The sequence below is a fragment of the Osmerus mordax genome, chromosome 26 (genome assembly GCF_038355195.1).
Source record: "Osmerus mordax isolate fOsmMor3 chromosome 26, fOsmMor3.pri, whole genome shotgun sequence".
Lineage (NCBI taxonomy): Eukaryota > Metazoa > Chordata > Actinopteri > Osmeriformes > Osmeridae > Osmerus > Osmerus mordax.
The window spans coordinates 5,108,202-5,132,804 of NC_090075.1; the positions used below are offsets into that span (position 1 = coordinate 5,108,202).

Below are 24,603 nucleotides of genomic sequence, written 5' to 3' on the forward strand. Positions count from 1 at the left end.
CTGCTATTGATTCCCAACGAACTCGATTAAGAACAATAGCTCGTGGCTATATTTTCAGTAGATAAGGCAGGTTGCTCATAAACTGGTTTGTGCTTTTTGACTTTGAGGGATCTGTAATGTAGCAAAGCAGCAAGTAAAAGCCTAGTGTAAAAATGTAAACAATGGTCCTCAGGTCTACTGCTCTACTTTCACAGGGTCATGCAAGGCGTTTAGCAAAGAAAGATAGGCCACATACACTGATATACCACTGCTTTAAATATAACACATTTATATTGGTTCATGCTTGCAAATTAACTTGACTGTTGTTGCCTGAGAAGCTTTAGTGAATACACAGTCAGCCAGTTTGTAAGCAGCACTGATGAAGCCAAAGAAGCAGAAAGCCTGGCATTGAAGGATAAGGCCTTACCACTGCCTGGGAACAGTAGATAAATCAATGCTAGCTTTGTGACACTCCTACGGTTTGCCTGGCCTGATATCTCACCATATGTAGCCCACTGTGTGGTCTCTCTGCATTAGAATCAAAAAAGGGAAGAATGTTATCTGTCCTGACAAATTCCCATGCTAATGTTTAAAGATATTCATTGAGAAGGAATCGTAGCATAGCAATGATGTATTCCACTGTTGTTTTGTCTGCACAGTGGAGCTGGGAGTCTGGTTATGTTATATATCTTATCTCTAAACATATTTATGTCCTTGTGAAAGGCCCTGCTGTGGTTGATCCATGTTTCTGCACTTAACTGAATAAGATGTGCGTTGTTTAACGCATTTGTTTATGTGTGTACTTGAAAGCATACAGCATTAATCAACTGTTTTCAAAACTCAACCACACTAAAACAAGGCTGTTATGATCTTTACAACATAGCAGAGGCTCATTTACGACATAGTAAGATAGCAATGTTTTGTTTAACACTCTCAGCTATGTAACATCAAGTACTGCACTCGACCCAAAGAGCAGGCATATTTGAAGAGAGACAGCGAAAACAGGCCTCTCAACCAAAACAGCACATTTACATCCAGATTGTTGTCTCCACTGTCAGCCACACAGCCTCTGCTCTCATCAGTATTCTGAATATAATAATGGTAATTTGATTTGAGTTCAGCCTCGCTCGTATAGGCGGGTGGGTGTGTGGAACATGAGATTAGTCTCTGTGCACGTCTGTAGTACGGGCTAATTAGAGCCGGGCGGGGGGAGTTTCTATCCGATGACCTTTGGGTCTAGGCCGCTTTCGAGGCCTCGTCTCTGGGTCTTTGTTCTCCTGCATCTCCCCTTCTGTGTTCCTCCCTCCAGCAGCCCTGACGGAGGTGGACCCACATTTTGACTGTCCTCAAGTAGTGCATACAACGTGTAGCAACAGGGGTATAGTCAATTGCACCCCTTGTCAAAGAAAGGGAAGCGATGTAAACAAGGACGGAGAGAATGCATTGGGTGCGTAACTCGAGTGTTCGTCAACGTCGACCTTTGCATCCAACCGTATTTTCTCTGCATGGAACTGTACCGTTCGCTGTTGTTGTTGTTGTTGTCCTTCTGCCGTAGAGTGCGGGAGCGCATTCCTTTGCCGAGGCGAGACCAAGACGTAAATGTGGAAATCATTACAGTCGAGGCGGGAGAGATTTCCACCCAAGCTGCTATCCTTCTCCGTTTGCCCAGTCTACCCATAATGCATATAAGCGCTGACCCAATCTGCACCACGATGTTTTACTGAGGGACTGTGTTTTATGGCTTTAAGCAGCACTGAACAGACACCATGGCCCCTCTTGTCAAAACAGTAAGTGTTTAGAGCTCGTCCTACTTTGCTGTAAAGATAATGGATGATCATCAATAAGCGCTCTGGTTTCCACCGCGTGCCGTCTTACATTACCTCATATTTAATTAAAGCACTGTTGCTTTGGTGATATTTATAACTGTCCCTGACCTCCAAGCCTCTGCTGACATGGGCAGTGATGGAAGTCAGATAATGGCACCAGAGGACCTTGGGAAGGCCTGCATGGCTGACTGAGTCCCTTCAAGGTAAACAGGACCGGAGGTCATCCTTGATTAGTATTCAAGTCACATGGAGCGAGGAGTGACCGTAGTGATAATGTATTCTGAATGGAAACTGGTATGTGTGTGTGTTTTAGATGAGCTAGGTTTAACCCATTCTGCCTCCACTTTGACATCACTCTGAGTTCAACTCAGAGAGACGTACTGAAAGACCATACGTTAAGCAGTTGAGTTCAACCTCGATTAAATCGACAAACACACACGGAGGGAGGAGAATGGGCACACCTTCTACTCTTCCCACGGTGCTGTTTCTCGTTCTTGTCACCACCTGTGAAGTGCTGAACTCACATTCCTGCCCGCAGCTTCAGCGGAGAGCTACGATGCGTGCAGGGCAGCATAGACGCCGAGGCCAGGTAGCTGGACGTGTCTCCTGCAAGACCTCCAGACCACCTGACCTGAGGGCAGATTCACACCCCGCTCAGCCTTCTCCGATGGGCTGTAGCTGCACACAGGACCTGGATGCAGGCGCCCCCTTCGGTTAGAAATGTTTGCTCTACGTGGCGTGATTATTATATATATATATATATATATATATATATATATATATATATATATATATATATATATATATATATATATATATATATATATATATATATTCAATTATGGTTAAAGAGAGGGGAGAATATGAAAGGCCATGCTGCTTACAGCTTGTTCACCTGACATGTCATAGGGGAACATTTGCTCATTTAAAGTAATAGTTATTGATTGATAAACATGCTTCCGAGTGGAGTGCGTCCATGTGGACAGGTCCCCATGGCAACAGCATGATACGGATGACTGGTGTGACATCCTTGTTGACTTATCCACCAAACAGAGGGCGAAGCCAAATGTGTGGTTCATATCGTATCCACTCTACCACAATTTCATGATCTCACTGGACATCATTCACAGTGAACAGACACCCATCTTTTTTACAGTCTATAAATAACGTGTTTCTGCCTGGCTGGGCCAGGAAAAGACCGGGGTTTCAGCACAGAGGCCACGAGCTATAAATACACATAAGCTTTTATTGGATTCTTGCAGGGTGTGTTTAAGCATGTTTTTATTCCCAAAGCGCACACTCCCTAGACCTGTCCCTTGTGTCCAATGGCGACCAAGTGATCAGCCAGGCGGCTATCCCAGGACCTTCATGTGATCCATCAGAAGGCTGTTACCATGCTGTTGCTGTGTCTCGGCCGTGCAGCAGAACAATATAGAAGCTGCCCTAGGGGGAGAAAGCTCCTCTGAATCGCTCACTGGGGCAACCCAACACCACATGGAGGCAATTTGGTCAAAGACATTTGAAATAGGGCCCTTCCTTTGTGGTGTGGCCAGCTGGTTGGCATTCTGTTGGGATATTGAAGCGCTTCTAGTCATTGTTTTAATGTACGATCACGAGAAGCAGAATGTTAGCGTTTTTCGTTTTGCTTTTTAGCTTTGAGTTTCGAATGGTTTAAAGGACACACATGCTCCTCTGCGTGTTGATCCATCTATAATTGAGCTTTGCTGATGCCTTAGAAGCCTACAATACCTATTGACCCCCCCCCCCCACACACACACACCTCCCCTCCCCCCATCCCATGAAGCATCATGGGAGATGGATGAGGACTGGCAGCTCCGAGTGTGATGTCAGGGTGTGATGTCAGCTGCCACACTGAGGAAAGGATCGAGTCAGGACCACAGAGTAGGCCGTGATGAGAGAGGAGTTCTGCATTCGAGCTGTTTAGGGATGGAGATATAATCCAAAATCTGGATGGATTAGATGAGACACATCCACTCTTTCTCAAACCACAGGTGGTCTAAAAGCTTTGAGTACAGTATGTCTAGATCTGTGTTTGTTGTTATGGTTGGCCCTGTCTTGCAAATGTAGTTATGCTTTTTTTATGATGAGTCTTTCCTGTAAAGTAATATTTACTAGACTGAATCATCTCCAGACATTGTGGCCACCTTGTTGTATTTCCAGTTCTGCTCTGTGATTTATACATTTTTTCGCAATTAGTATTTATTTCAGCGTTTTGGCAGGCTATTTAATACATCTTAAACCAATAAAGTTAGATTTATGGTCCTGGTAGCATTCAAAGTATGTGTGTTTGTTTGCCAAATAAACACATTAATGCATTGAGTCTTAGTTGACTGCATCATGTTTTACTCTTTGATGTACAGTGTGTAAATGATCATATTGAACATTAGGTGACAAACTCTTTAATAGATCCTTGGTCAAATCTAGTTTTTACTATATTACAATTTTGGGGAAATCATGAGAACAAATAATAGTGAACCAAGCAATCATAGTTTGGTGCCTTTAGTTTTTACTGATGCACATTTAAGAAGAAACCGCTCCATGGGAGCCCAGGAGCATACATTTAGTACATTTCTGCCAGGGGCTTCTTGGACCCTGAAATGGGAAGCTTCCCTCCATCCAGCTACATATGGCGTATTACCCCAGGCTTAACCTCTTCACCGCAAGTCTTAAACCACAGGAGAGGAGGGGCGTGGGGGGCAATTGGGGCTGGGAGGGTGGGAGGGGGAAGGGGGGTGGTGGTAGCCTCCCTCCAGAGTGTCTGTAATCAGGGGGAACCAGGCAGGGTAATGGAGCGATTTGACTGCTCAGCAGAACCCCTCCATGTGTTGGTGGATTAAATCTGGGTTTGAAGAAAGCGATAACCTCAAGTCTGCCCCATTTGCTGACGCTTTAAAGACGGAAACCAAGAGACCCCGGTTTTTATTGTATGTCGCTAATGGTGTTTTTTCTCCCCCCCCCCCCACCACCCCCCCAGGACTGCATACACCAATGGGATAACCACGAAACCCGACACTAGCTTGTGAGGAACGCTTTCTTCAGACTACAGACCAGAAGATGGAGGATACCTTTAAGGACGAAGTTTCCCCGCCCGTGTCCAGCTCCCAGACCGACGCGTGTGACCGTGAAGCGGGAGGAGGGAACGTGATCGGCAAGTTGGAGAACGACGTCAACGCGGCCATCCCTGCGGACCCCTGGGACATCAGTGGACAGGGCCTGACGAAGGCGGGGCTCGCCCCCTTGGTCGACGCTTCGGGCCCCCCGGCGCTGAACCCAGCCTCGGAGGCCCCGGGGGCCGTGGCTCTGAAGGTGGCTACGGCTGTCCTGCAGCCTCTTTGCCTGGGGGAGAGCCCTGTGATGCTGCCCATCCACCTCCAGATGGCTGGGTCTGCTGCGCCTCAGGTTGGCCAGATGGGGGCAGCGCCCTACTTCATGACCAACCAAGGGCCGATGTCTCTGCCCCTGGTCCTGGAACAGCAGCTCTTCCAGCACCTGGGTCCCTCCGTGATCCCCCAGGGAGGCCCCTGCCAAGCCATCCCCCTGCAGAACAACATCCTGTGTCAGAACGCCTCTCTGACGTTTGCGCCTCCCCCCCCAGCGCTGGAGCAGAAGCCCGGGCAGGCCCTGGACTCAGGCCTGCTCTCTCTCCTCCAGAACCCGGCCTTCGCCGCCATTCTTCAGGACCTCTTCCCCACGGCGGGGAACTCCACTACCTGTCAGTCACCAGGATCAGTCCAGTCGGACCCTTTTGCCTCTGCCTTTCTCTCACCCCCTCCTCTCCCACATCCCTACAGCTCTCCCCTGGCACCGCTGGTCCCTCCAGCCACCCTCCTGGTCCCCTATCCCGTGGTCATCCCCCTCCCTGTGCCTCTGCCCATTCCTCTGCCCATCCCCATCCCCGTCCCTCAGAGCGAGGACTCCAAGGGGAACCTGCCGAAAGCAGCTTGCACTGTGAGTAAAAGCACCCAGACGTACTCTACCTCTCCCCCTCCGTCGCCCGGGAGCTTCCTGTCGTCCGGTCAGCTGCGACATGCCTCCTCGTCCGCTCTCCTGTTGGCCGAGGGAGAAGTGTTGGACCTGTCAATCAAATCCTGTCCCATAGAGCCCAAGCAGGAAATGCCCTCTCCGCAGGAGAACGTGCTCGACCTATCCGTGGCTGGCGTACGGAGGACCTGCATCCAGTCCTGCGGCTCCGGTGGTTCCCTGAAGGGGGAGAGAGATCGGCCGTGCCTGTCTGGTCAGAAGGCCCACCCAGGGGCCCTATCTCTGGGTGTGCTACGGCCCCTGGAGTGCACCCAGAGGCTGGACTCCAAGCTTCTGAGCGGCCTGGCCTCTCTGGAGTTCAGCCGGCAGCACAAGTGGGTCGTGGACAGCAGTGGCGGGGGCAGCTCCCTGGGCCGGGAGGCCTCTCTCAGCGGGGCGGGTAACCTCGAGATAGTCAGCACCTCGCAGACCGCCAAGGTCATCGTGTCGGTGAAGGACGCCATCCCCGCCATCCTCTGCGGGAAAATCAAGAGCCTCTCGGGGGTGTCCACCAAGAACTTCTCCATCAAGCGAGACGGCCCCCAGGGGGCGACCCTCCAGCAGCTCTACGGAGCCCCATCCCGGGGCCAGGGGGAGCAGCGAGACCCCAACGACCCCCTGAAGAAGGTCCCTAAAAACCGAGCCATCAAACTGAAGAAGGTCAGCTCGCAGGAGATTCACATTCTTCCCATCAAGAAGCAGCGCCTCGCTGCGTTCCTCCCCAGGAAGTGAGAGTGATCGAGAGGGAGTGAGGGGGGGTGGGGGGTGGTTAACCTCTTGCGTCCTCCCAGCCAGCACCAAACACCACAATAGAAACCACGTGCAGTCTGAAATAGTTTCTAATGGAAGGCATGGAAGATTTAAGGTACAGCATGATGCAGGAGCATTGTTTAAAAAGGTAGCGGCGGTATATTTATGAACACCTGTACCTTTTTGCGAATTTTATTTTATGAGATTAACTCTTTCTGGGGATCGAACGGGAATGAGCTGTCCATATGACACTGGTGGAACACTGCTCTCTGACCATGAACTCTGGACTACCAGTGGTTTCAATCTTCTGGGTTTATGGTTGGTTTTCACTTGTTTTAATACCTATGTGAGCAGACTATAGGCCATGAAACCGGATTCTCTGAGGTCTTCAGGTTACATTATTAGAGTGGAGCTGTATATAATGTCAGAGGCTGTCTGTGGCTGTTTAAACCTGTCCCATCCTTGAAAATGGCTATATTCATCAATAGCCCAGTGAAGCGAAGCATCTTCTTTGATGAGGAGGGGGTTAGCATGGCAGGCTGATAATGACTTGGCTGGGTTCAGCCTCCACTTTCATTAACTTTAATGAATGTCGGAAACGGCTGTCAGAGGCAACAAAGCACAGTTTTCATCATTTTGTTTCATGGGTGGAAAAAAAAGGGTTCTAACTCTTAGACTTTTTTTACAGTCTTCATGTTGAAATGATCAAATCGTTGTCAAAAGAGTAACAAATCAGATGTAAACGGTTCCAGGAAGTTACTGTTTATGTGTTTAAATGATCTCTTTTTTTATTTACAGTACAGCCATGTTGTTAAACATGTAGCATCCAATTTTAGGGCAAAGCTAAATAATCCAACATTTTTGATTGAATGTAGTTTGATTGGAGTGTAACAATATACAGTTTGATATTCATAGATGTGTACTCCTATGAAGCTGGGTCATATAAACTGTATCTACAGTTCCTCAGAAAGAACATTTATCTTCCCATCTCTATTAATGTGTGCACTGTGTACAAACCTTAATCTTAGCGTGTCACCTTTAATGTTTTCTTTGCACATATCATGTAGTTCTTCTATCCATGCTTGTGCTTAGAAGTGTGTCAGTGAGTGTAGCGGCGTGGGAGTATTGATCCTATCGGATGCACTTTGTCCTAAAGGTTCCGTTGCGTGTGAAGTTACAAGGTGCCTGTGCCGGCAAAGTTTGTGAGCTTTGGCCCGTACTCGGGCCTGCCTTCTGTGGTTCTGCATCCTGTGATGGAGGAGCTTCCGTGGAGCTCTGGAGAGGCCAATATAAACGAGTGGCCTTTTTGTCTCGCCATGGCAGGAAGATGTCAATCAAAGCATAAAACCTGGAACTCAACCAAATGTCCGCTTTAGAAACTGTTCAGTGAAGGAGACCAAATCCTGCTGGCGCCGGTTACTGCATCAGAACATTCACCATGAAGTGCACTGTGATGTAACAATGGGAGGTAGTTGTACTTCCTCGATTTAGTGCGTTTCTAATCCAGAAGATTGACGTCTGATCAGAAATGTTGTGCTTCATTGATATTTATTATTCTACTGACATTTAATTTATAATGATGTGAGCAGATGTTGGCAGGAGTTGGCATTACCCTGGGGAAAGACATTTCAATCTGTCAGTCAAGATCATCTTGTTCTTCTCTAGGATAATGGAACCACAACTAGCATCTTGATGAAAGATGTCAAAAAACCCAGTTGGCACCAATGTTCAGTGTTTGTGTTCCTTTTGTGTGTTGTTCTTATTCATTTACAGGGTGTTGAGATGAAATGCCTCCAGGCCTTTGAGTAATGACAGATTCACTGTCCTGCCTCTGGAAGAATGGGAATCTCAGCTAAACTGGACAGTATGAAAACAATGGCTTTGTTCATATTCAGCTTCAACGAAAATGCCTAAAGTGAATTCACACCCTCATGATTTTACATCTTTTTTTGTTACAGTTGCTGGTGAAAGGCATTGTTTTCCTATTTATAAACATCTAGTCAGAATAGGAACTAATGTTCTAAAAATCATTAAAGGGCTTTTATTTGTGTTGCAAATGCAAGAGGCCTCGTGCATGTCACAAATGGACGCAGATGAAAGTCATTTATTGATTAAAGTATCCATTTATTTTGTATCTTTTTTTAAAGCCATTCATTCTGCACACACATCCTCATTTAGTATGTATTGGGTATCCGTGTACTGAATGAGAATTTTTCTACTGTGAACCATCTGATGGTGAGATGTTTTGTAAACAATGCAGGTGAATGATTACATAAATAAACGCATTGAGCAGTTTTGTGTATTACCGGCTCTACTTCAGATTATGTGTGTTAATCCCCAGTGAGGTTAAACTCCTAACCCGTGAAATCCTCATTAGCTCTTAGCCTGGGAGAACCCCAGAAACACAGGAATGCACACAGGCTGCTCATTCTGGTCACTTTATAAAGTAGAAAAACACAACATTATTAACACAATACGTCCTTTAAAAACGGTCTTCGTGTGTGACTTGATGAACACTTTTTTTCTTTTTTCAAGTACTTAAAAGATGCAGAAGAGTATTTATCAGCACTAACGATCTGGTGTTGCATTTATGGCACAACAGGTAAAGTCACCAAGAAAAGAATAAAGTAAAGTTTAGTAAATAACATCAAAAATTGTACGCTACAAAAGTTTGTACTAACAAAGACCACTTGAACCTGAGAAATCTCAAAAAAGCAAGGCGATGTCTATTGTAATATAGAGTTTCATTCAACTAAAAGCACTGTGAGAAGTATTAAAAGGCAGTATGAAATACATTGTCTGCAATAACCCCCCACCTCCCCCAACCTCATATAGGATCTCATTAAAATATTTTGTTTTCTACAAAAATGTACATTCTTGTTGCTGATATTCATGGTTAAACCCATAAAACTATACACCAGAGCTGCTCTCCATAATAACAGTGATTGAAACGGTCTGAGTGACAACAAAAAAAAGTTCATGAAATCCAAACTGGATCCACACACTTGAGTGTTTCTGACACTGGTATGCAGACAGCACAACACCAAGCCAACGTAAAAAAAAGCTCTTGAAAAAGACCCAATTACACGTCAACAATGCGCCGTCCTCTGAAATAAATAGCGTTGAGGTGGAGTTTGGAGCCTGTAGGGGGCGGTACAACATTAATGACACGAGAGCACGGCATTCCACTCCCATCTAGCATGCTAGCGATACACAGAAGACGACACGAGCAGAAAGAAGCCACAAACAAACACTTATGAGGGTCGTATAACGTGTTAAAAGTAAAGTCGTAGAGCATATTAAAAGAAAAGAGCGTCCTAAGAGTTAGAGCGTGTCAATACTCTGGAAACAGTGATGGGTTTCACCACGTGTTCTGGTCACTAGAACTGTGACAGAAATGGAATGGACACGGTCTTGGGTCACCCTCAGACTGGCAGGTTGTCCGACAGACTTGGGAAAGCAACGGCGAAAGCTTTAAAGCGCGGTAAACGGACAGGCTCTTCGGGGGGAAGAAATCCTGAAATCCCAGAACCCTCGTTACGAAACAGGAATTTTTCAACGATGGTCATCTTAACAAAAGTTTGATAAAAATAAAAAAAATACTACATTCTCCATCTTTGGAGATCCCAGAACCAGGATCGAAACTATGTGTTTATTTTTCCCTCTCAGTTAAAAAAAAGCAACCCTCCTCATGTGAGCTTGTGCTGTGTCCTGTAAACACGACAGAGATGATCTTCCTTTGGGATTCCAGCCGCTGCGGTCCTGTGGACCTCCACGGCTCTCTGTTCAACGATGAGAGAAGATGAGGTAATGTGTCGGCGACGCCCGGCGAGCGTCTTCCCCCGCCCCCGCCCGCCCGCCCCTCCGGCCCGGGCCCGCAACGGTGTGGCTGTAACACCCATAGAGGTGTTACTAGGCAGATGCCAGGGTCTGTCTGTCTTGTGTTTCCTTCAGTGTGCATTGGGGGAGCAGGGACCCTCTAACTGGCCTGCTCCCAGGCTGCATGGGGGGAGGGGGGTGGTCTCCAGGTAGGGGTTGAGGGGTGGGGGGGGGGGGGGGGCGGGGCGGCCCTGCTAAGGCTTGCCCTGCTTCAGTCTCTCTATGTGGTGGCACAGCTTGAGGGCGGGCCCCAGTTTGAGGCCCATGTACTTCATGACCATGTCGCTCCGCAGCAGCATCAGGGCTTTACCATCGATCTCCTGCAGAGAGGGGGAGAGTGAGAAGATGGGTAAAGAGAGAGAGAGAGAGAGGGGGAGGAGAGTGAGAAGATGGGTAAAGAGAGAGAGAGAGGGGGGGGGGGAGAGTGAGAAGATGGGTAAAGAGAGAGAGAGAGGGGGGGGGAAGAGAGAGAGGGGGGGGAGAGTGAGAAGATGGGTAAAGAGAGAGAGAGAGAGAGAGAGAGAGAGAGGGGGAGAGAGAAGATGGGTAAAGAGAGAGGGGGGGGAGAGAGAAGATGGGTAAAGAGAGAGAGAAGATGGGTAGAGAGAGAGAGAGAGAGGGGAGTGAGAAGATGGGTAAAGAGAGAGAGAGGGGGGGGGAGAGAGAAGATGGGTAAAGAGAGAGAGAGGGGGGGAGAGAGAAGATGGGTAGAGAGAGAGAGAGAGAGAGAGGAGGGGGGAGAGAGAGAAGATGGGTAAAGAGAGAGAGAGAGAGAGAGAGAGAGAGAGGGGGGGGGGGGAGAGTGAGAAGATGGGTAAAGAGAGAGAGAGAGAGGGGGGGAGAGTGAGAAGATGGGTAAAGAGAGAGAGATAGAGGGGGGGGAAGAGAGAGAGGGGGGGAGAGTGAGAAGATGGGTAAAGAGAGAGAGAGAGAGAGAGAGAGGGGGGGGGGGGGGGAGAGTGAGAAGATGGGTAAAGAGAGAGAGAGAGAGAGGGGGAGAGAGAAGATGGGTAAAGAGAGAGGGGGGGGGGAGAGAAGATGGGTAAAGAGAGAGAGAAGATGGGTAGAGAGAGAGAGAGAGAGAGAGAGAGGGGAGTGAGAAGATGGGTAAAGAGAGAGAGAGAGAGAGAGGGGGGGAGAGAGAAGATGGGTAAAGAGAGAGAGAGAGGGGGGGGGAGAGAGAAGATGGGTAGAGAGAGAGAGAGAGAGAGGAGGGGGGGAGAGAGAGAAGATGGGTAAAGAGAGAGAGAGAGAGAGAGAGAGAGAGAGAGAGAGAGGGGGGGGGGGGGGGAGTGAGAAGATGGGTAAAGAGAGAGAGAGAGAGGGGGGGAGAGTGAGAAGATGGGTAAAGAGAGAGAGAGAGAGAGAGAGGGGGGGGAGAGAAGATGGGTAGACAGAGAGGGAGAAAGGCATACAGAAAGATGTAAAGAGACAGAAAGAAAAAAACAGAAAGAAAAAGACAGAAAGGGAAAGAGTAAGAGGTCAAATTTAAAAGAGAGCAAAAGAGAGAGTGAAAGATTAGGTATACGGAAAGACGTAGAGAGAAAGACAAAGGGAAAGACAGAGAGATGTAGAGAGCAAGACAGAGTGAAAGAGGGAGAGAGAGCCTGTCAGTGGTTGGGTGAGGGCGAGTGGTGGTTTAAAGCTGGTGTCTGGGTCTGAGGCTCGCTCACGTGTTTTCTGAAGAGCTCAGCGTGAGGGGCCAGCGCCGAGGGGTCGGCCTCCCTCACAAACTGCATCACCTCCTCGATGGACCAGGAGGCAGGGCCCCTACAGGGGCCCCTGGGGGTGTCCCTGTCTGCAGCCGGGGCCTCTGGGCCCGTGGTGGAACTTGCAGCTACACACACACACACCAAGAAAAACATTAGCATATTATACTATTATGCTAAAATGAATTGAATAAACCTTCACGCCTATCCGCCAACAGGGGATAATCTATCCCTAATCAGAGTCCGTGACATCAGCAGTGGGAGGGAGAGGTCCTGGTGGCGAGCCTACCTTCCACGCGGCGGTGTGCGTGCGCGCTGGCGAGGTCTGCCGGGTTGGAGCCGAGGCGGCGCAGGGGCGTGCCGTGGCCGGGGTAGTAGGGGCTGCCGGCCTGGGAGGGGTACTCGGAGGAGCCGCGCAGCGCCTGAGGCCGCGGGGTCATGGAGTTGGACGCCGAGTCCATGAAGCGCTGCTCCTTCAGCAGGCCGTTCTCCTCGTGGGGCAGAGTCTCTGCTGGGGGGTCGGGGGAGGGAGGGGAGCAGTAGGGTTACACTGGGAGTCAGGGTGAGGGCGGGGTTATGGAGGTGTGCTGGAGACTGCTGTGTGTGGTACCTTCTGAGGGGTGGGCTTCCGTGCGCTGCTGCTTGGGGGACAGGGGGGCAGCGTAGGGGGGCGAGTCCCTGGAGGGCCGCTTCCCCCCTCGGCTCAGAGCTGGGGTCTCAAACGCCTCCTCTTTCACTGTGACACAACACACGGCCCCTGGGTCAGCATGTGGAATGGAAAGACTGCTGTATGGAACAGGCAGACGCACACACAATACACACACACACCTACACCTACCTGACTTGGTCCTGTCATAGGGGGTGTACTGGCTGAAGGGCTGGCTGCTGAACAGGTTGTCACACTGCAGGTGGAGGCAGATGGTCTCCAGGAAGCGCAGCACGAAGGAGGCGCTGGAGGCCGTGGGCAGCTTCACCAGGCGCACGCCGCCGTCCATCCTCACTGGGGTGGGGGGGCACCACACATGTGAGGTAGGTTGTGGTGAGGGACAGTATGTTGTGGTGAGGTGAGGTATGTTGTGGTGAGGTGAGGTGAGGTATGTTGTGGTGAGGCGAGGTATGTTGTGGTGAGGCGAGGTATGTTGTGGTGAGGCGAGGTATGTTATGGTGAGGTATGTTGTGGTGAGGTATGTTATGGTGAGGTATGATGTGGTGAGGCAAGGTATGTTTTGGTGAGGTGAGGTATGTTATGGTGAGGTATGTTGTGGTGAGGCGAGGTATGTTGTGGTGAGGCGAGGTATGTTATGGTGAGGTATGTTGTGGTGAGGTATGTTATGGTGAGGTATGATGTGGTGAGGCAAGGTATGTTTTGGTGAGGTGAGGTATGTTATGGTGAGGTATGTTGTGGTGAGGTATGTTGTGGAGTGGTGAGGCATGTTGTGGTATGTTGTGGTGAGGTGAGGTATGTTATCGTGAGGTATGTTGTGGTGAGGCGAGGTATGTTGTGGTGAGGCCAGGCATGTTGTGGTGAGGTGAGGCATGTTGTGGTGAGGGATAGTTATGTTGTGATACGGTGTGGTGGCCGGTACCTCGGACCACCTCTCCCCCTCCGGCGTGTGTCTGCAGGGCTCCCAGCAGCACCTTGGGCTGGTAGGCACAGTCGAGACAGGTCTGCACAGCCTGTTGCAGGACCTCGTTCACTGGGCCTGGCCCAAAGTGGTCGGGCAGACGCTGCATCTGCTTCCTGTCCAGGTGCGGCCCGCAGCTCCCGTGTTTGTTGACGTACACGCACACTGCGCACACACACCCAGAGCAACACACACACACAAAGGAAAAACGTTTAAAAGTGTTTACCGTTTCAAGTCACGAAAGTGTGTGTGGTAGGGATGGGGGGTTAGTCAGTGGGGGGAGAGGAGGGGGCTTACCTGTAGAGACCACTGAGCTGAGGTGCACAGAGTTGTCATGGGGCACCTGGAGGCTGGTCAGCTGGGTAGGGACCTGGGCCATACGGGGCTTCCTCTGGACACACACACACACACACACAGAAACACACACACAAATACCAGTCAGTGTTGGGACTAACACCCACCCACAGTACCCAGTTTCAGTCAGGGCCGTCATGGTGCGGGGGGGGGGCTCCAACCTTGCTTCCAGGCTTGGGGCCTCTCTTTTTGTGGGGCCGGGGGGCCAGCTGCAGGTCAGGGCCCCCGTCCTGGGGCCGCAGGCCATTCTGGGCCGCCGCCGCCGCCTCGGCCACCGCCTTCAGCAGGGCGATGGTCTCGCTCTTGGGCCTGCGCCCCCGCACGCCTTTCCTGACGGGCAGGGGGGGCAGGGGGTTGGGCAGCCGGTAGGGGGACTGCATGGAGCGCCTGCTGGGCTTGGAGGGCGACGCCGTGAGGATGTGCAGGTTCTTTGGCAGGGTGACTGGAAGCAAGGACAGGAGGGGTGTCGTTAGCGCGGAGGGGTAAGGTGGTGGGGTGGAGAGGGGGGAGGTGGAGGTCCATTCACTCATATCCTCATCTACCGAGGCCCTCCGAGGACCACCCCTGTGAGCGTGCGCTAATTGGGCCTGGCTGGAGCAATGCGTGGTGTGCAGGCGACAATGAGGAGGCCGCACAAGGACGGCCATGTTGGAGCCCCACAACAAAGACACCAGCCATGCCTTAAGCTGAGAGGAAACTCCCTTCCGAAACGAAGGGTTTTAAACATGGTCAAATTCAAATGAATTACGGAACTTTTACGATGGGTTAGGGTTCGAAAGGGGTTATTTTACAGTAACAGTAAAACTTTTAATAACTATTGAAAAAAAAAAAAAAGTTTCATCTCCAAACTGTGTCACCAAGCAAGGGAGGCACAAAATGGCGCCTTTCATAGAGGGTTTGTTCTGACACTCCTTCATAGAAAAATACCCTTCTTTGTGTGGGGATCCTCCTGCCCCAGTAACGAGGAGCAGATAGCCATCTCCCTGCCACACACGCACAGCCCCGAGCCTGGGGACAAAGGCTCAACACGGAGGGGGCCTTCAGAGGGATTAGGCCTGGCCACTCAGCTGCCATGACTTGTGGGGGGACAAACAGGAGGTGGACAAACAGACAGACAGACCAGAGGATCAACAGGAGGGGGACAGATAGACAGGGGACCGGCAGACAGACTGAGACGGACGGGAGAGGGACTGACGGACAGGAGGGGACATCGGCGCCGGCCTCGACAGACTGGAGGATCCTGAGGACTGCAGAGGATGAGGGAGTCCAGAACTCCAGCGGTCTGGCCTGACAGAGAGCTGGGGCTCCCCCCCCGGGGCTGCCCTCTGACACCAAGCCCCCCTGAAACACAACCCACTCCTGATGAAGAGCCCAGGAGAGAGCCAGACAGAGTCTGAGAGAGCACCCAGGAGACAGGGGGGAGGAAGAGTGCTCAAGGGGGGGAGAAAGGGAGAAAAGGAGAGCGGAAGAAAGAGGGAGAAAGAAAGAGAGGGAGGGAGTCAGAGTGCCCAAGAGAGGGAGAAAGGGGGAGAGAGAGGGGGGGGGGGCTGAGGGTTTAATCCAATGAACATCTCCCAGTGCTTCCTCCACACCGCTCCTTATTACACTCCCGGGGTTTCAGAGCTGGGGAATAGAGCCTCAGGAAACCACATTAAAGAGACCACAGCCGTTTGTATCCATTTCCATTCAGTCCCCCGTCCCCCCCCTCACACACGCCCCCTCGGCAAATTAGGGTGCATATGGGGTTTCATTTCCCAATGACCCAATGACCCCTGGGAGGAAGGGAAGGGGTCGCGGGCAGACTGAGGGCTCTGTCAATACTGCTTCACTACAGAGGGAGGGGGGCTGGGAGGGGAATAATAGGGAAACTACAACCAGCTAACAAGTCTGTACTTGTGGCTAATAAGCCAGCACCAGGTTTGAGACCTCAAGTCTGCCTGCTTACTGTCAAGTACAAGGAGCAAGCTGATAGGCCCACGCTGCTGGTTACTCTGTTACAAGGGGGGGGGATATCTGAAAAGTCAGCCATGGAACGATGCCATCTGGCCAGAAGCAACACATGCAGAAGCCGGAGCATGGCACTGTAATACGGACTCAATGGTCTCAGGAAGCTGTGTGAATGCCTACCTGTCTGGTCCACCCTTCCTGCTTACCTGTCTATCTACCTGTCTGGTCCACCCTCCTCCCTGTCTACCTGTGTCTGTCTACCTGTCTGTCTACCTGTGTCTGTCTACCTGTGTCTGTCTACCTGTGTCTGTCTACCTGTGTCTGTCTACCTGTCTGTCTACCTGTGTCTGTCTACCTGTCTGTCTGTCTACCTGTGTCTGTCTACCTGTGTCTGTCTACCTGTGTCTGTCTCTCTCTCCCTGTCGCTCTCCCTGTCTCTCTCCCTGTCTCTCTCCCTGTCTCTCTCCCTGTCGCTCTCCCTGTCGCTCTCCCTGTCGCTCTCCCTGTCGCTCTCCCTGTCTCTCTCCCTGTCGCTCTGTCTGTCGCTCTGTCTGTCTCTCTGTCTGTCGCTCTGTCTGTGGCTCTGTCTGTCGCTCTGTCTGTCGCTCTGTCTGTCGCTCTGTCTGTCTGGTCCACATTCCTGCTTACCTGTCTGTCTACCTGTCTGGTCCACCCTCCCTGGCACCCCGTACCCCACAGCTCCCCTGATCCTGAACTCCTCCTCCCACACACATCTGCCGGCTGCTTCTTGGGCCACTAACAGCCAGAACCAACAGTCGTAATAGAGACTACCACTGCCAGTCAGTCCAGCAAACTCTTATGACACCAACCGGGTCTGTTTCATTCATTAGATAAGAGAGCCACAAACACAGACATAGATTCCTGACTTTATAGTTAGATGTACACCAATGTCTGAGAAAACTACAAACTCAACAGTAAAAATGTTTTGGGGGGCAACACGCAATATTACCAAAGCGAGTGAGAGGAAGGACTGAGCCTTTCAGACAATAGCAGAGGATGTTAAACCCCTTTCCTAATGCGAGGCTGTGTAGACGTGTTTGGGTTGCCCGCCACACGAGGAGAACTGAGAGCCAAAAACAGAAACAGAACAAAAGCGGAGGAACTCACCGTGCCGGGAAGGAAGAGGGGAGGGGGGGGGGGGGGAACACACCAAAAAAGGGGTTAAATTCTCCTAGATGCCCACGTAAAACCTGTCCTGAGTCCTCAAAAAAGAAAAAGAAAAAATCCCTGACAGAAAATCTGCTTCCTCGCAAGGATCTTCCTTCGACTAGAAACCTTCACCCGCGTACGCGAGCTGAGAAATTCTTCCTTCTCCCCGAGTTGGAGACGAAGCCCATAACAAAAGCTCACGCTGACAGAGGGGGCCGGCGCGGGCTGAGCCCCATTAGAGGGAGCTGGAGTGGAGAGGAGGGAGGAGGGGCACACACCCACCAAACAGGGACTGCTCGTCTCACCAAGCCCCTCCCAGGCTTTGGAGGGTTACGTTGGGAAGAGAGGGCGGGGCGGGGGGGGGCTCCTACATGGAGCAGGTTAGACCAGCCGAGGAGAACCTATAGATGAGCTGCAGGAGGCTTACCCCCTCTATTCAGGAGCATTCTACCACAGACAACCCTACTAAGGACGCCGTATGGTAACCTAAGCTTCCCTTGGGGCCTGACTCGCACACACGGCAATAAAACGGGGACCCGCTCGCTCGGAAATATCAACAAGCCCTAAGCTATATATTTCAACGGAGAGTTATGGTGTTTTTTCTCTTTCGTAGCATCCGCCCTCATCCCCAGCTCCCTCCCCAGGCTCCTATAGTAGCCTGGGCTGGGAGTTCCGCTCGTGTAAACACGAATTTTTCCCATGTAAACAGGTGGTGCGTCGTGGTCATCAATCTGCCTCCCCCTCTCTGTGTCCCCTCCCCCTGCTAGGGGCTTACACTGGGGGGGGGGGGGGACGCGGCAGAGGGGCTCCCCTCCACGGCACAGCGCTCGACGTGGGAGTCCTGCTCGGGGTCAGGAGGAGGTCAGCCACAACCAGCATGAATAATCAGTGTCCTCCCAGATGTAGACACGCCACAATAACACTCCGCCTCGAAAAAGAGGCCTTAGGCTGCACACTGCCAGCGTCAATAACGACATTTATTAAAAATCCTGCACATCGTAAATTATTTCAGTTTTCAAAACATGTAAACGTGTGACGGTATTTCCGAAACGTTCATGGTCTGAACAATGTGATCAAATGTGCACCGGTCAAGCTACATCCTAGCTAAGCTCCAACTGCAGTGAGGGTCACACACCACTTGCTTACAGGGGGCGTGTTAAATTCACAGCATAAGTCAAGCCGTAAAAACAAGCAGTTTGTTCCAGTTACGATCGCACTAGACATGATGATGACCACACTGGTGCTTCAGGAGAAGAACCAGCAGGACAGCTACCCTCTACCCCATCCATCTGTACCATTACCCTGTCAGGACTAGCACGTCAACAGGCCTCTCTCATCCACACAACTGAGAGGGCCTGAGGGATGGAAAGATTTCAGAGTTGAGAGTCAATTAATAGGCTATTTGGAAGAAGAAGAAATATATATATTTGACGCTGTCATGTTGATGTTTAGTTCACCGATATCAGGAAATGCATAGAGTTTCTTTATGAATCTGGAGTCAAAAGAATCCGAATTCAATCTGACTGAAATCTCTATGGATTACTGTTGCCTTCACAACAAAGAAAGAGCGGGAAGAACTACACAGTGGTGTTCTATGTCTGTCCTATGACAACCCATTTTTTTTGTATAATAACAATAATAGTAATACAATTGTATCATATTATGATAATCCATGTGAGTTAGTCTCAGAGTGAGATGGAATACATAGGTCAAAATATGATAATCGTGAATAGAATACATAGGTCAAAATGTAACAATCGTAAATGGAATACATCGGTCCTAAAAGGAGGAGATGGGAGTGGAGTCACACCCCTTTTTATGTTTGGAAAAACTATCACATATGGTGGGAGTTTCCTTCAACCACATTCAAAACTCTTCCATGTTAAATGTGGGCAGGATGATGTAAAAAGGGAAATAAACGTTTCACAACGAGGAGGCCGTAAAGATGGGATTACAGTCTGAGATCCCAACACAAATTGAACCGCCTCGAGCAGAGAAAAAAAAAGAAAGAAAGAAAAAAGATTATAATGCCAGCTGAAATTAGAAGAAATAACCATTCTATTTTTAGGCTTTCCAGCTTGTCTGTCTACAGCAAAATTATATCCAGAGGCGGTAATCTTATGAAATATTTTCCTTAATTAGAAAATTGAGGAAAAAAAGGTCTTAAATGCATTATACTTATTATATTATAATTATTTCATTGAAGGATATGAAAGAAGGAAGAAAGTAGAAATGTGTTGAATATTAATGAATGTGGATAAAAGGCTCGGTTTCCAAGTCTGGTAAAAAATGTGTATGAATCACATTACTATGTCACTAAAACATTTTGAGTAAAATGTAACTCAAACTGAGACCAAATTGCGTTTTTCTAATTTCTTTTTTTTACTTAAGTATTATTAAGGGAAATGCTTTTAAGATTTCAACAGTAAAAGTTTAACTGTCTCATTTCTGTAAAAAAAAACATCTGAAATAGCTCTCTGTTGCCCCCTGTTGGATAACACTCACCACTGTTGCCTGGAGGCTGCAGGGAGTGTTTGGTGATGGAGCACCAGCCCACAGGAAAGATGTCCCTTGAGTCATATTTGCACCAGTAATCAAACGCGCCCCTCCACCCGTCAAACATAACAAAGACCTCATCTCCCTTCAGCTCTCCTATGGTGGCAGGGCAGATGAGGTACGGGTTCTTCTTGTCTACAGCCTCCAGCTTCATTCCTGGCTTGAAGCTGTTCTGGGGAGGCCTTAGAGGTTCCTGAACAACACAAACAAATAATAAACAACTGTGCCCTCAACTCGGAATATCCTGTCCTGAGCGATCGGTGGCAATAAAGTTTTACATACTTTTTTGAACGCGGTCGCCGGGGCCATCTCTGCTCCATTTAGGGTTCTCAGGAGGAACATGGGCCACGAGGAAGCGTTCATTCTGAATCCTAAACGATGACAGACAGCAATTGAGAAGAGACAAGCAGAATTTATTTTCAAGGGAGCCATTTGTGAGTCTACCCTGCCTCTCTCTCACCCCAACGCCCCTCCACACCCACCCACATGCCCCTCCACCCCCTTCCACCCCCACGCCCCTCCACCCCCACTCCCCTCCACCCCCACGCCCCTCCACCCCCACCCCCACGCCCCTCCACCCCATGCCCCTCCACCCCCACGTCCCTCCACCCCCACCCCCACGCCCCTCCACCCCCATGCCCCTCCACCCCCACGCCCCTCCACCCCCACGCCCCTCCACCCCCACGCCCCTCCACCCCCACGCCCCTCCACCCCCACGCCCCTCCACCCCCACCCCCACGCCCCTCCACCCCCACGCCCCTCCACCCCCACTCCCCTCCACCCCCACGCCCCTCCACCCCCACGCCCCTCCACCCCCACCCCCACGCCCCTCCACCCCATGCCCCTCCACCCCCACGCCCCTCCACCCCCACGTCCCTCCACCCCCACCCCCACGCCCCTCCACCCCCATGCCCCTCCACCCCCATCCCCACGCCCCTCCACCCCCACGTCCCTCCACCCCCACGTCCCTCCACCCCCACCCCCACGCCCCTCCACCCCCACGTCCCTCCACCCCCACGTCCCTCCACCCCCACGTCCCTCCACCCCCACGTCCCTCCACCCCCACGTCCCTCCACCCCCACGTCCCTCCATCCCCAGCTCCCGGACCAGGCCGACCCACCCAGCGGGGGCTGCAGCATGTCTCCTTTCTTCTCACAGGTGCCGATGGGCTGGATGTCCGAGGAGTCCACCAGCCTCCAGAAGTCGTTGGTGTTGTCGCTGCCGTCCAGGCGGAGACGCAGGCGCACGCCGGTGATGCCCATCACCGTGGCGATGCACACCGAGGTGGAGTTCCGCGGGTCGTGAGCTTCCAGCTTCATGCCGACCTTGAAGTCGTTGGTGGGCGGGACCCTGGACTTTCAACGACAAGCACACGAAGAGCAGAGTGACTCCCTCCGCGTTGTACAACCGCGAGACTGACTACAGATGCGCTGTTCTGTAACGTCAGCCGGGGCTTTTATACAGCTCGACGTGCAGTTTTGTAAATGGTGGAAGCAACTTTGCGGGCAGTAACAGACGTCTGACAATATTATTCAACAGGACGTCTAGAAGACGAACACGTAATCACATAACACGTAACATACCTGTCTGAACAAGCTTGGAGGGGCTGGAATGGATGACGTTTCCTTCAAGTACTCCTCCCAACTAAACGTCTCTAAGGAAATACAATATGGTGCGAGTGAGGACTTAGTAGACCTACATTTAACCCTCCTTTAATCTCATTTACAACATAGATACGGAATAAAATAAATCAAGTTACTGCAGTACCACATAAGGGAATAGTTTATACTGTCAGGTTTAAACCACTAGAGGGCTCTCTAAGTAAAGAAAAGCATGTACTGTTCATCCTCATTAGTCTCTGACAAAACAAGAACATTAGAAATCCATTTGGAACAGCAAGATTTCACCCGGGGCATGACCCTTTTAGATACATGCGGAACAAAGTGTTTCATTATTTTGTTTCCTTAAAAGGTACATTCTGGCACAATCAATTACCTTTAGAGCATACAGGTGCAGGAGCAGCCATACTCTTTCCAGGCTTCTCTTTTTTGCTATCTTTCGTGTCTGAAAATATTCACACAGAGATCCACACAGTTGACTATTTGAATGTTATTTGAATGTTATGTTGAATGTTATTTTACAAACGTACAAAGGAAGAGAGAAAACAATACCTGTTATGCTTTACCTTTTAGTGAAGTCCTGCCCATGTTAACTATTGTTGGCAGCTGTGGCACAACAAATTGTCGGGGTAGACAAGTGCACGTTGTTCACCCCCCCCCCACCAGCAACCCCCTTTTTGTTCTGATCTGAGGAAAGAGAGAGAAAGAGAGAAAAAGAAAGAGAGAGAAACTGTTAGCATTAATGGAACAATGAATTGCGTTTTGTTAGTGCTGTAGCTAGGCATCAGTTCATTGCCATAGCTGGACAACTATGATACTACGTTCAGGGTTTGAATGCCTTGGTGTTAAGTTGTCTTCAGTTTTTATCCCCATAAGAGACAATTGATGTTTTCTGTATGAAGCTGAGTGCAAGTATGATTACTGGCTGAATATAATGTAAATCGTGATTTGTCACTTTGGAGGATTACACATTTGCCTACATATTCTAAAACTCGTTTTGTGTGGCCAACAGACAGCACTGGTTGTATAACATTAATAAGCTACGCTAAAGCAGCTACAGCTAACCACCTATTAACATGAAACCGAAATACACTAAATAATGACTGCTAGCTATCTAAAAAAGCTATTTCATTGTCAGAATGTAGCTATGCCTTAAATACATTAACCCAACATGTAACAACGTAGTAGGCTAGCGATAGGGGAGAGGATAGTAGCTATAAGCACTCGTAAACTTACTGACTTTTGATATTTGGTTAATTCTATTGCTCAGCCAAAGACTGGCTTAGGTCAGCCTTCTTTAGCTAGCTAGGTATATTCGTTTTGTTTTCATTTTCCCAACAACGCATCACATGGTCGAAACATAACGTTAGCAAAAGGCAACGGATTTTTGTAAACAATATCATAGGTCTTTGTGTTACACAACTTTGGAGAGCTGTCCATGTTTTCGAAGAAAATTTGAATACTCCGTTACATAATGTAGACCCGTCAGAATAATAACGGCTACACAAGCAATGCCCGTGACACCACGGCTACGCACCCACTACACTCACCGCGGGGTGGCATTGACCAGTTTAACGAATGTCATGTAGATAACAAATAGCTCGCTAGCTGTCCCTCACGGCTAACATTGAAGTGAGAGCAAAACTGTTCTCAACCGACCTTTCCAATGAAACATTAATTTCACACCGCTTGTATCTTTTGTATAGTTTTGAGTAGTGTTCGTATAAAATACCCACGTGCTGGAGAAGAATCGACTTACTGTTGCCGTTTTCTATCGAATTGAGTCAGGTCCCAACAGTTTTCTCTATTCGTCAGCTGCCATATTTTTCGTTCATGAGCCAATGCGCATGATCGCTACTGAACCCACTTTTTGGAAGCAGCTAGCATTGCTGTACAGATTCAGTCACATGCTATGAAAAATGTGTAGCTAGATGCATAACAAAGTTATGTGAAGACTCAAGTTGGCTGTGCCAAGAGGCCTGTGCGTGTGTGGACATTACTTATATCCTCAAATAATTATTCTGGTGATGGTGAACTATATTATTGATGGAATTAATTGCAATCTTAGCATAATAAGAACATACATTTGAATTCGTTGCGTTTGGCCGATAAACCGACTTTATGATCAAGGTCATGTGTAGTGCTGCAAAATTGGGATGATGGTATGAATACATTACTTAGGCTACTGATTCCTTTCATACGTCAAACATGAAGAACGTTGATGGACATCTGGGAAAAAGAACACTGAAGGAATTCAGTTTCCTTATTTTCCTAATTAGAAATTATTTACATCAAAATACACTTAATATGTAATGTCCAGTAGATGGCATTAGGAATCAACTTCAAAGACCATGCGAGCATACAGGTCCATAATTGGGTATTAACGCCATAATTAACTTAACTTAAATGTGTCTTTAACTGAAACCAGACAAAATCCTTAACTTTCTTTAAGTTTACCCTGCAATGAAATTACGGTGAACCTTATAATATGGGACAATGTGATGTAATTTGTTTATCAACAACGAAAACGGAGCCTGATAAATTAAATGCATTTTTTTACACAGTAGCCTATCCTGTTTCATATTAGTTTTCTTTCTATTGCATAATTACGAATGCATTTATTTTATTTTGCACGATTGTGTAAGAAAAACGGATATAGACAAGAAAAACGGGTTACAGTAATAACAAAAATCAATACATAAATACAAAATTATGCAGATTAAATGATCTTAGTAGGCTTTCATTGGTTTTACGAAAGAAGGCGTTGGAACCTTGTTCCAGTTTGATTGGCCACAGTCATGCCACTCAAAAGCTGTTGGCGTTCTTGCCTAGTGGGTTGTCGACCAAAGGAGTCTGGTTACTGTTGCTGCTGCCATGCAAATACCTATCCTTGATGGTGGTGGATGTAAGTGGGTCCAATTCTACCACGAAGTGAGTACCTTATCTTTCCAAATTCCGAAAATACTTTCTTAGCCGCATAGTAACATTTAGTTTTTTGTTGTTGTTTTTTCTCGTACTTTGTCGTTGTAAAGCACAACGTAGCTAGTCAATCTAGTAGTAGGCTCCCTCAAGTGCTGATGCTCGACACCTAACATTAGTACTGTACTGTATCTAGCATAACGGTAGTTGTTGCAATGCTTATTGCTAG

The 24,603-nt window shown here is 49.2% G+C and overlaps 2 protein-coding genes across 4 annotated transcripts; one reads left to right on the forward strand and one right to left on the reverse strand.

Annotated features, from left to right (window-relative positions):
• Positions 1 to 4,880: 4,880 nt before the first annotated feature.
• zmp:0000001174 (retinoic acid-induced protein 2) lies at positions 4,881 to 6,578 on the forward strand. Its single transcript, XM_067230147.1, has one exon. The coding sequence runs from the start codon at positions 4,881 to 4,883 to the stop codon at positions 6,576 to 6,578; it is 1,698 nt and encodes a 565-aa protein (XP_067086248.1).
• A 3,908-nt stretch (positions 6,579 to 10,486) lies between these two features.
• Positions 10,487 to 23,273, reverse strand: LOC136936091 (sex comb on midleg-like protein 2). Of its 3 annotated transcripts, none has more exons than XM_067229829.1 (15): positions 23,215 to 23,273; positions 22,022 to 22,142; positions 21,832 to 21,900; positions 21,420 to 21,490; positions 20,957 to 21,191; positions 20,119 to 20,207; positions 19,786 to 20,029; positions 14,325 to 14,605; positions 14,107 to 14,200; positions 13,771 to 13,974; positions 13,023 to 13,184; positions 12,795 to 12,920; positions 12,474 to 12,695; positions 12,149 to 12,312; positions 10,487 to 10,795 (listed from the first exon to the last, which is right to left on the reverse strand). In XM_067229829.1, the coding sequence occupies exons 2-15, from the start codon at positions 22,041 to 22,043 to the stop codon at positions 10,670 to 10,672; spliced, it is 2,109 nt and encodes a 702-aa protein (XP_067085930.1). In that variant the 5' UTR covers positions 22,044 to 22,142; positions 23,215 to 23,273; the 3' UTR covers positions 10,487 to 10,669. The 3 variants fall into 3 exon arrangements, with proteins under 3 accessions (XP_067085930.1, XP_067085931.1, XP_067085929.1); XM_067229830.1 differs by having other exon boundaries at positions 12,474 to 12,692; positions 23,192 to 23,259; XM_067229828.1 differs by having other exon boundaries at positions 23,192 to 23,259.
• Between the last annotated feature and the right edge of the window lie 1,330 nt (positions 23,274 to 24,603).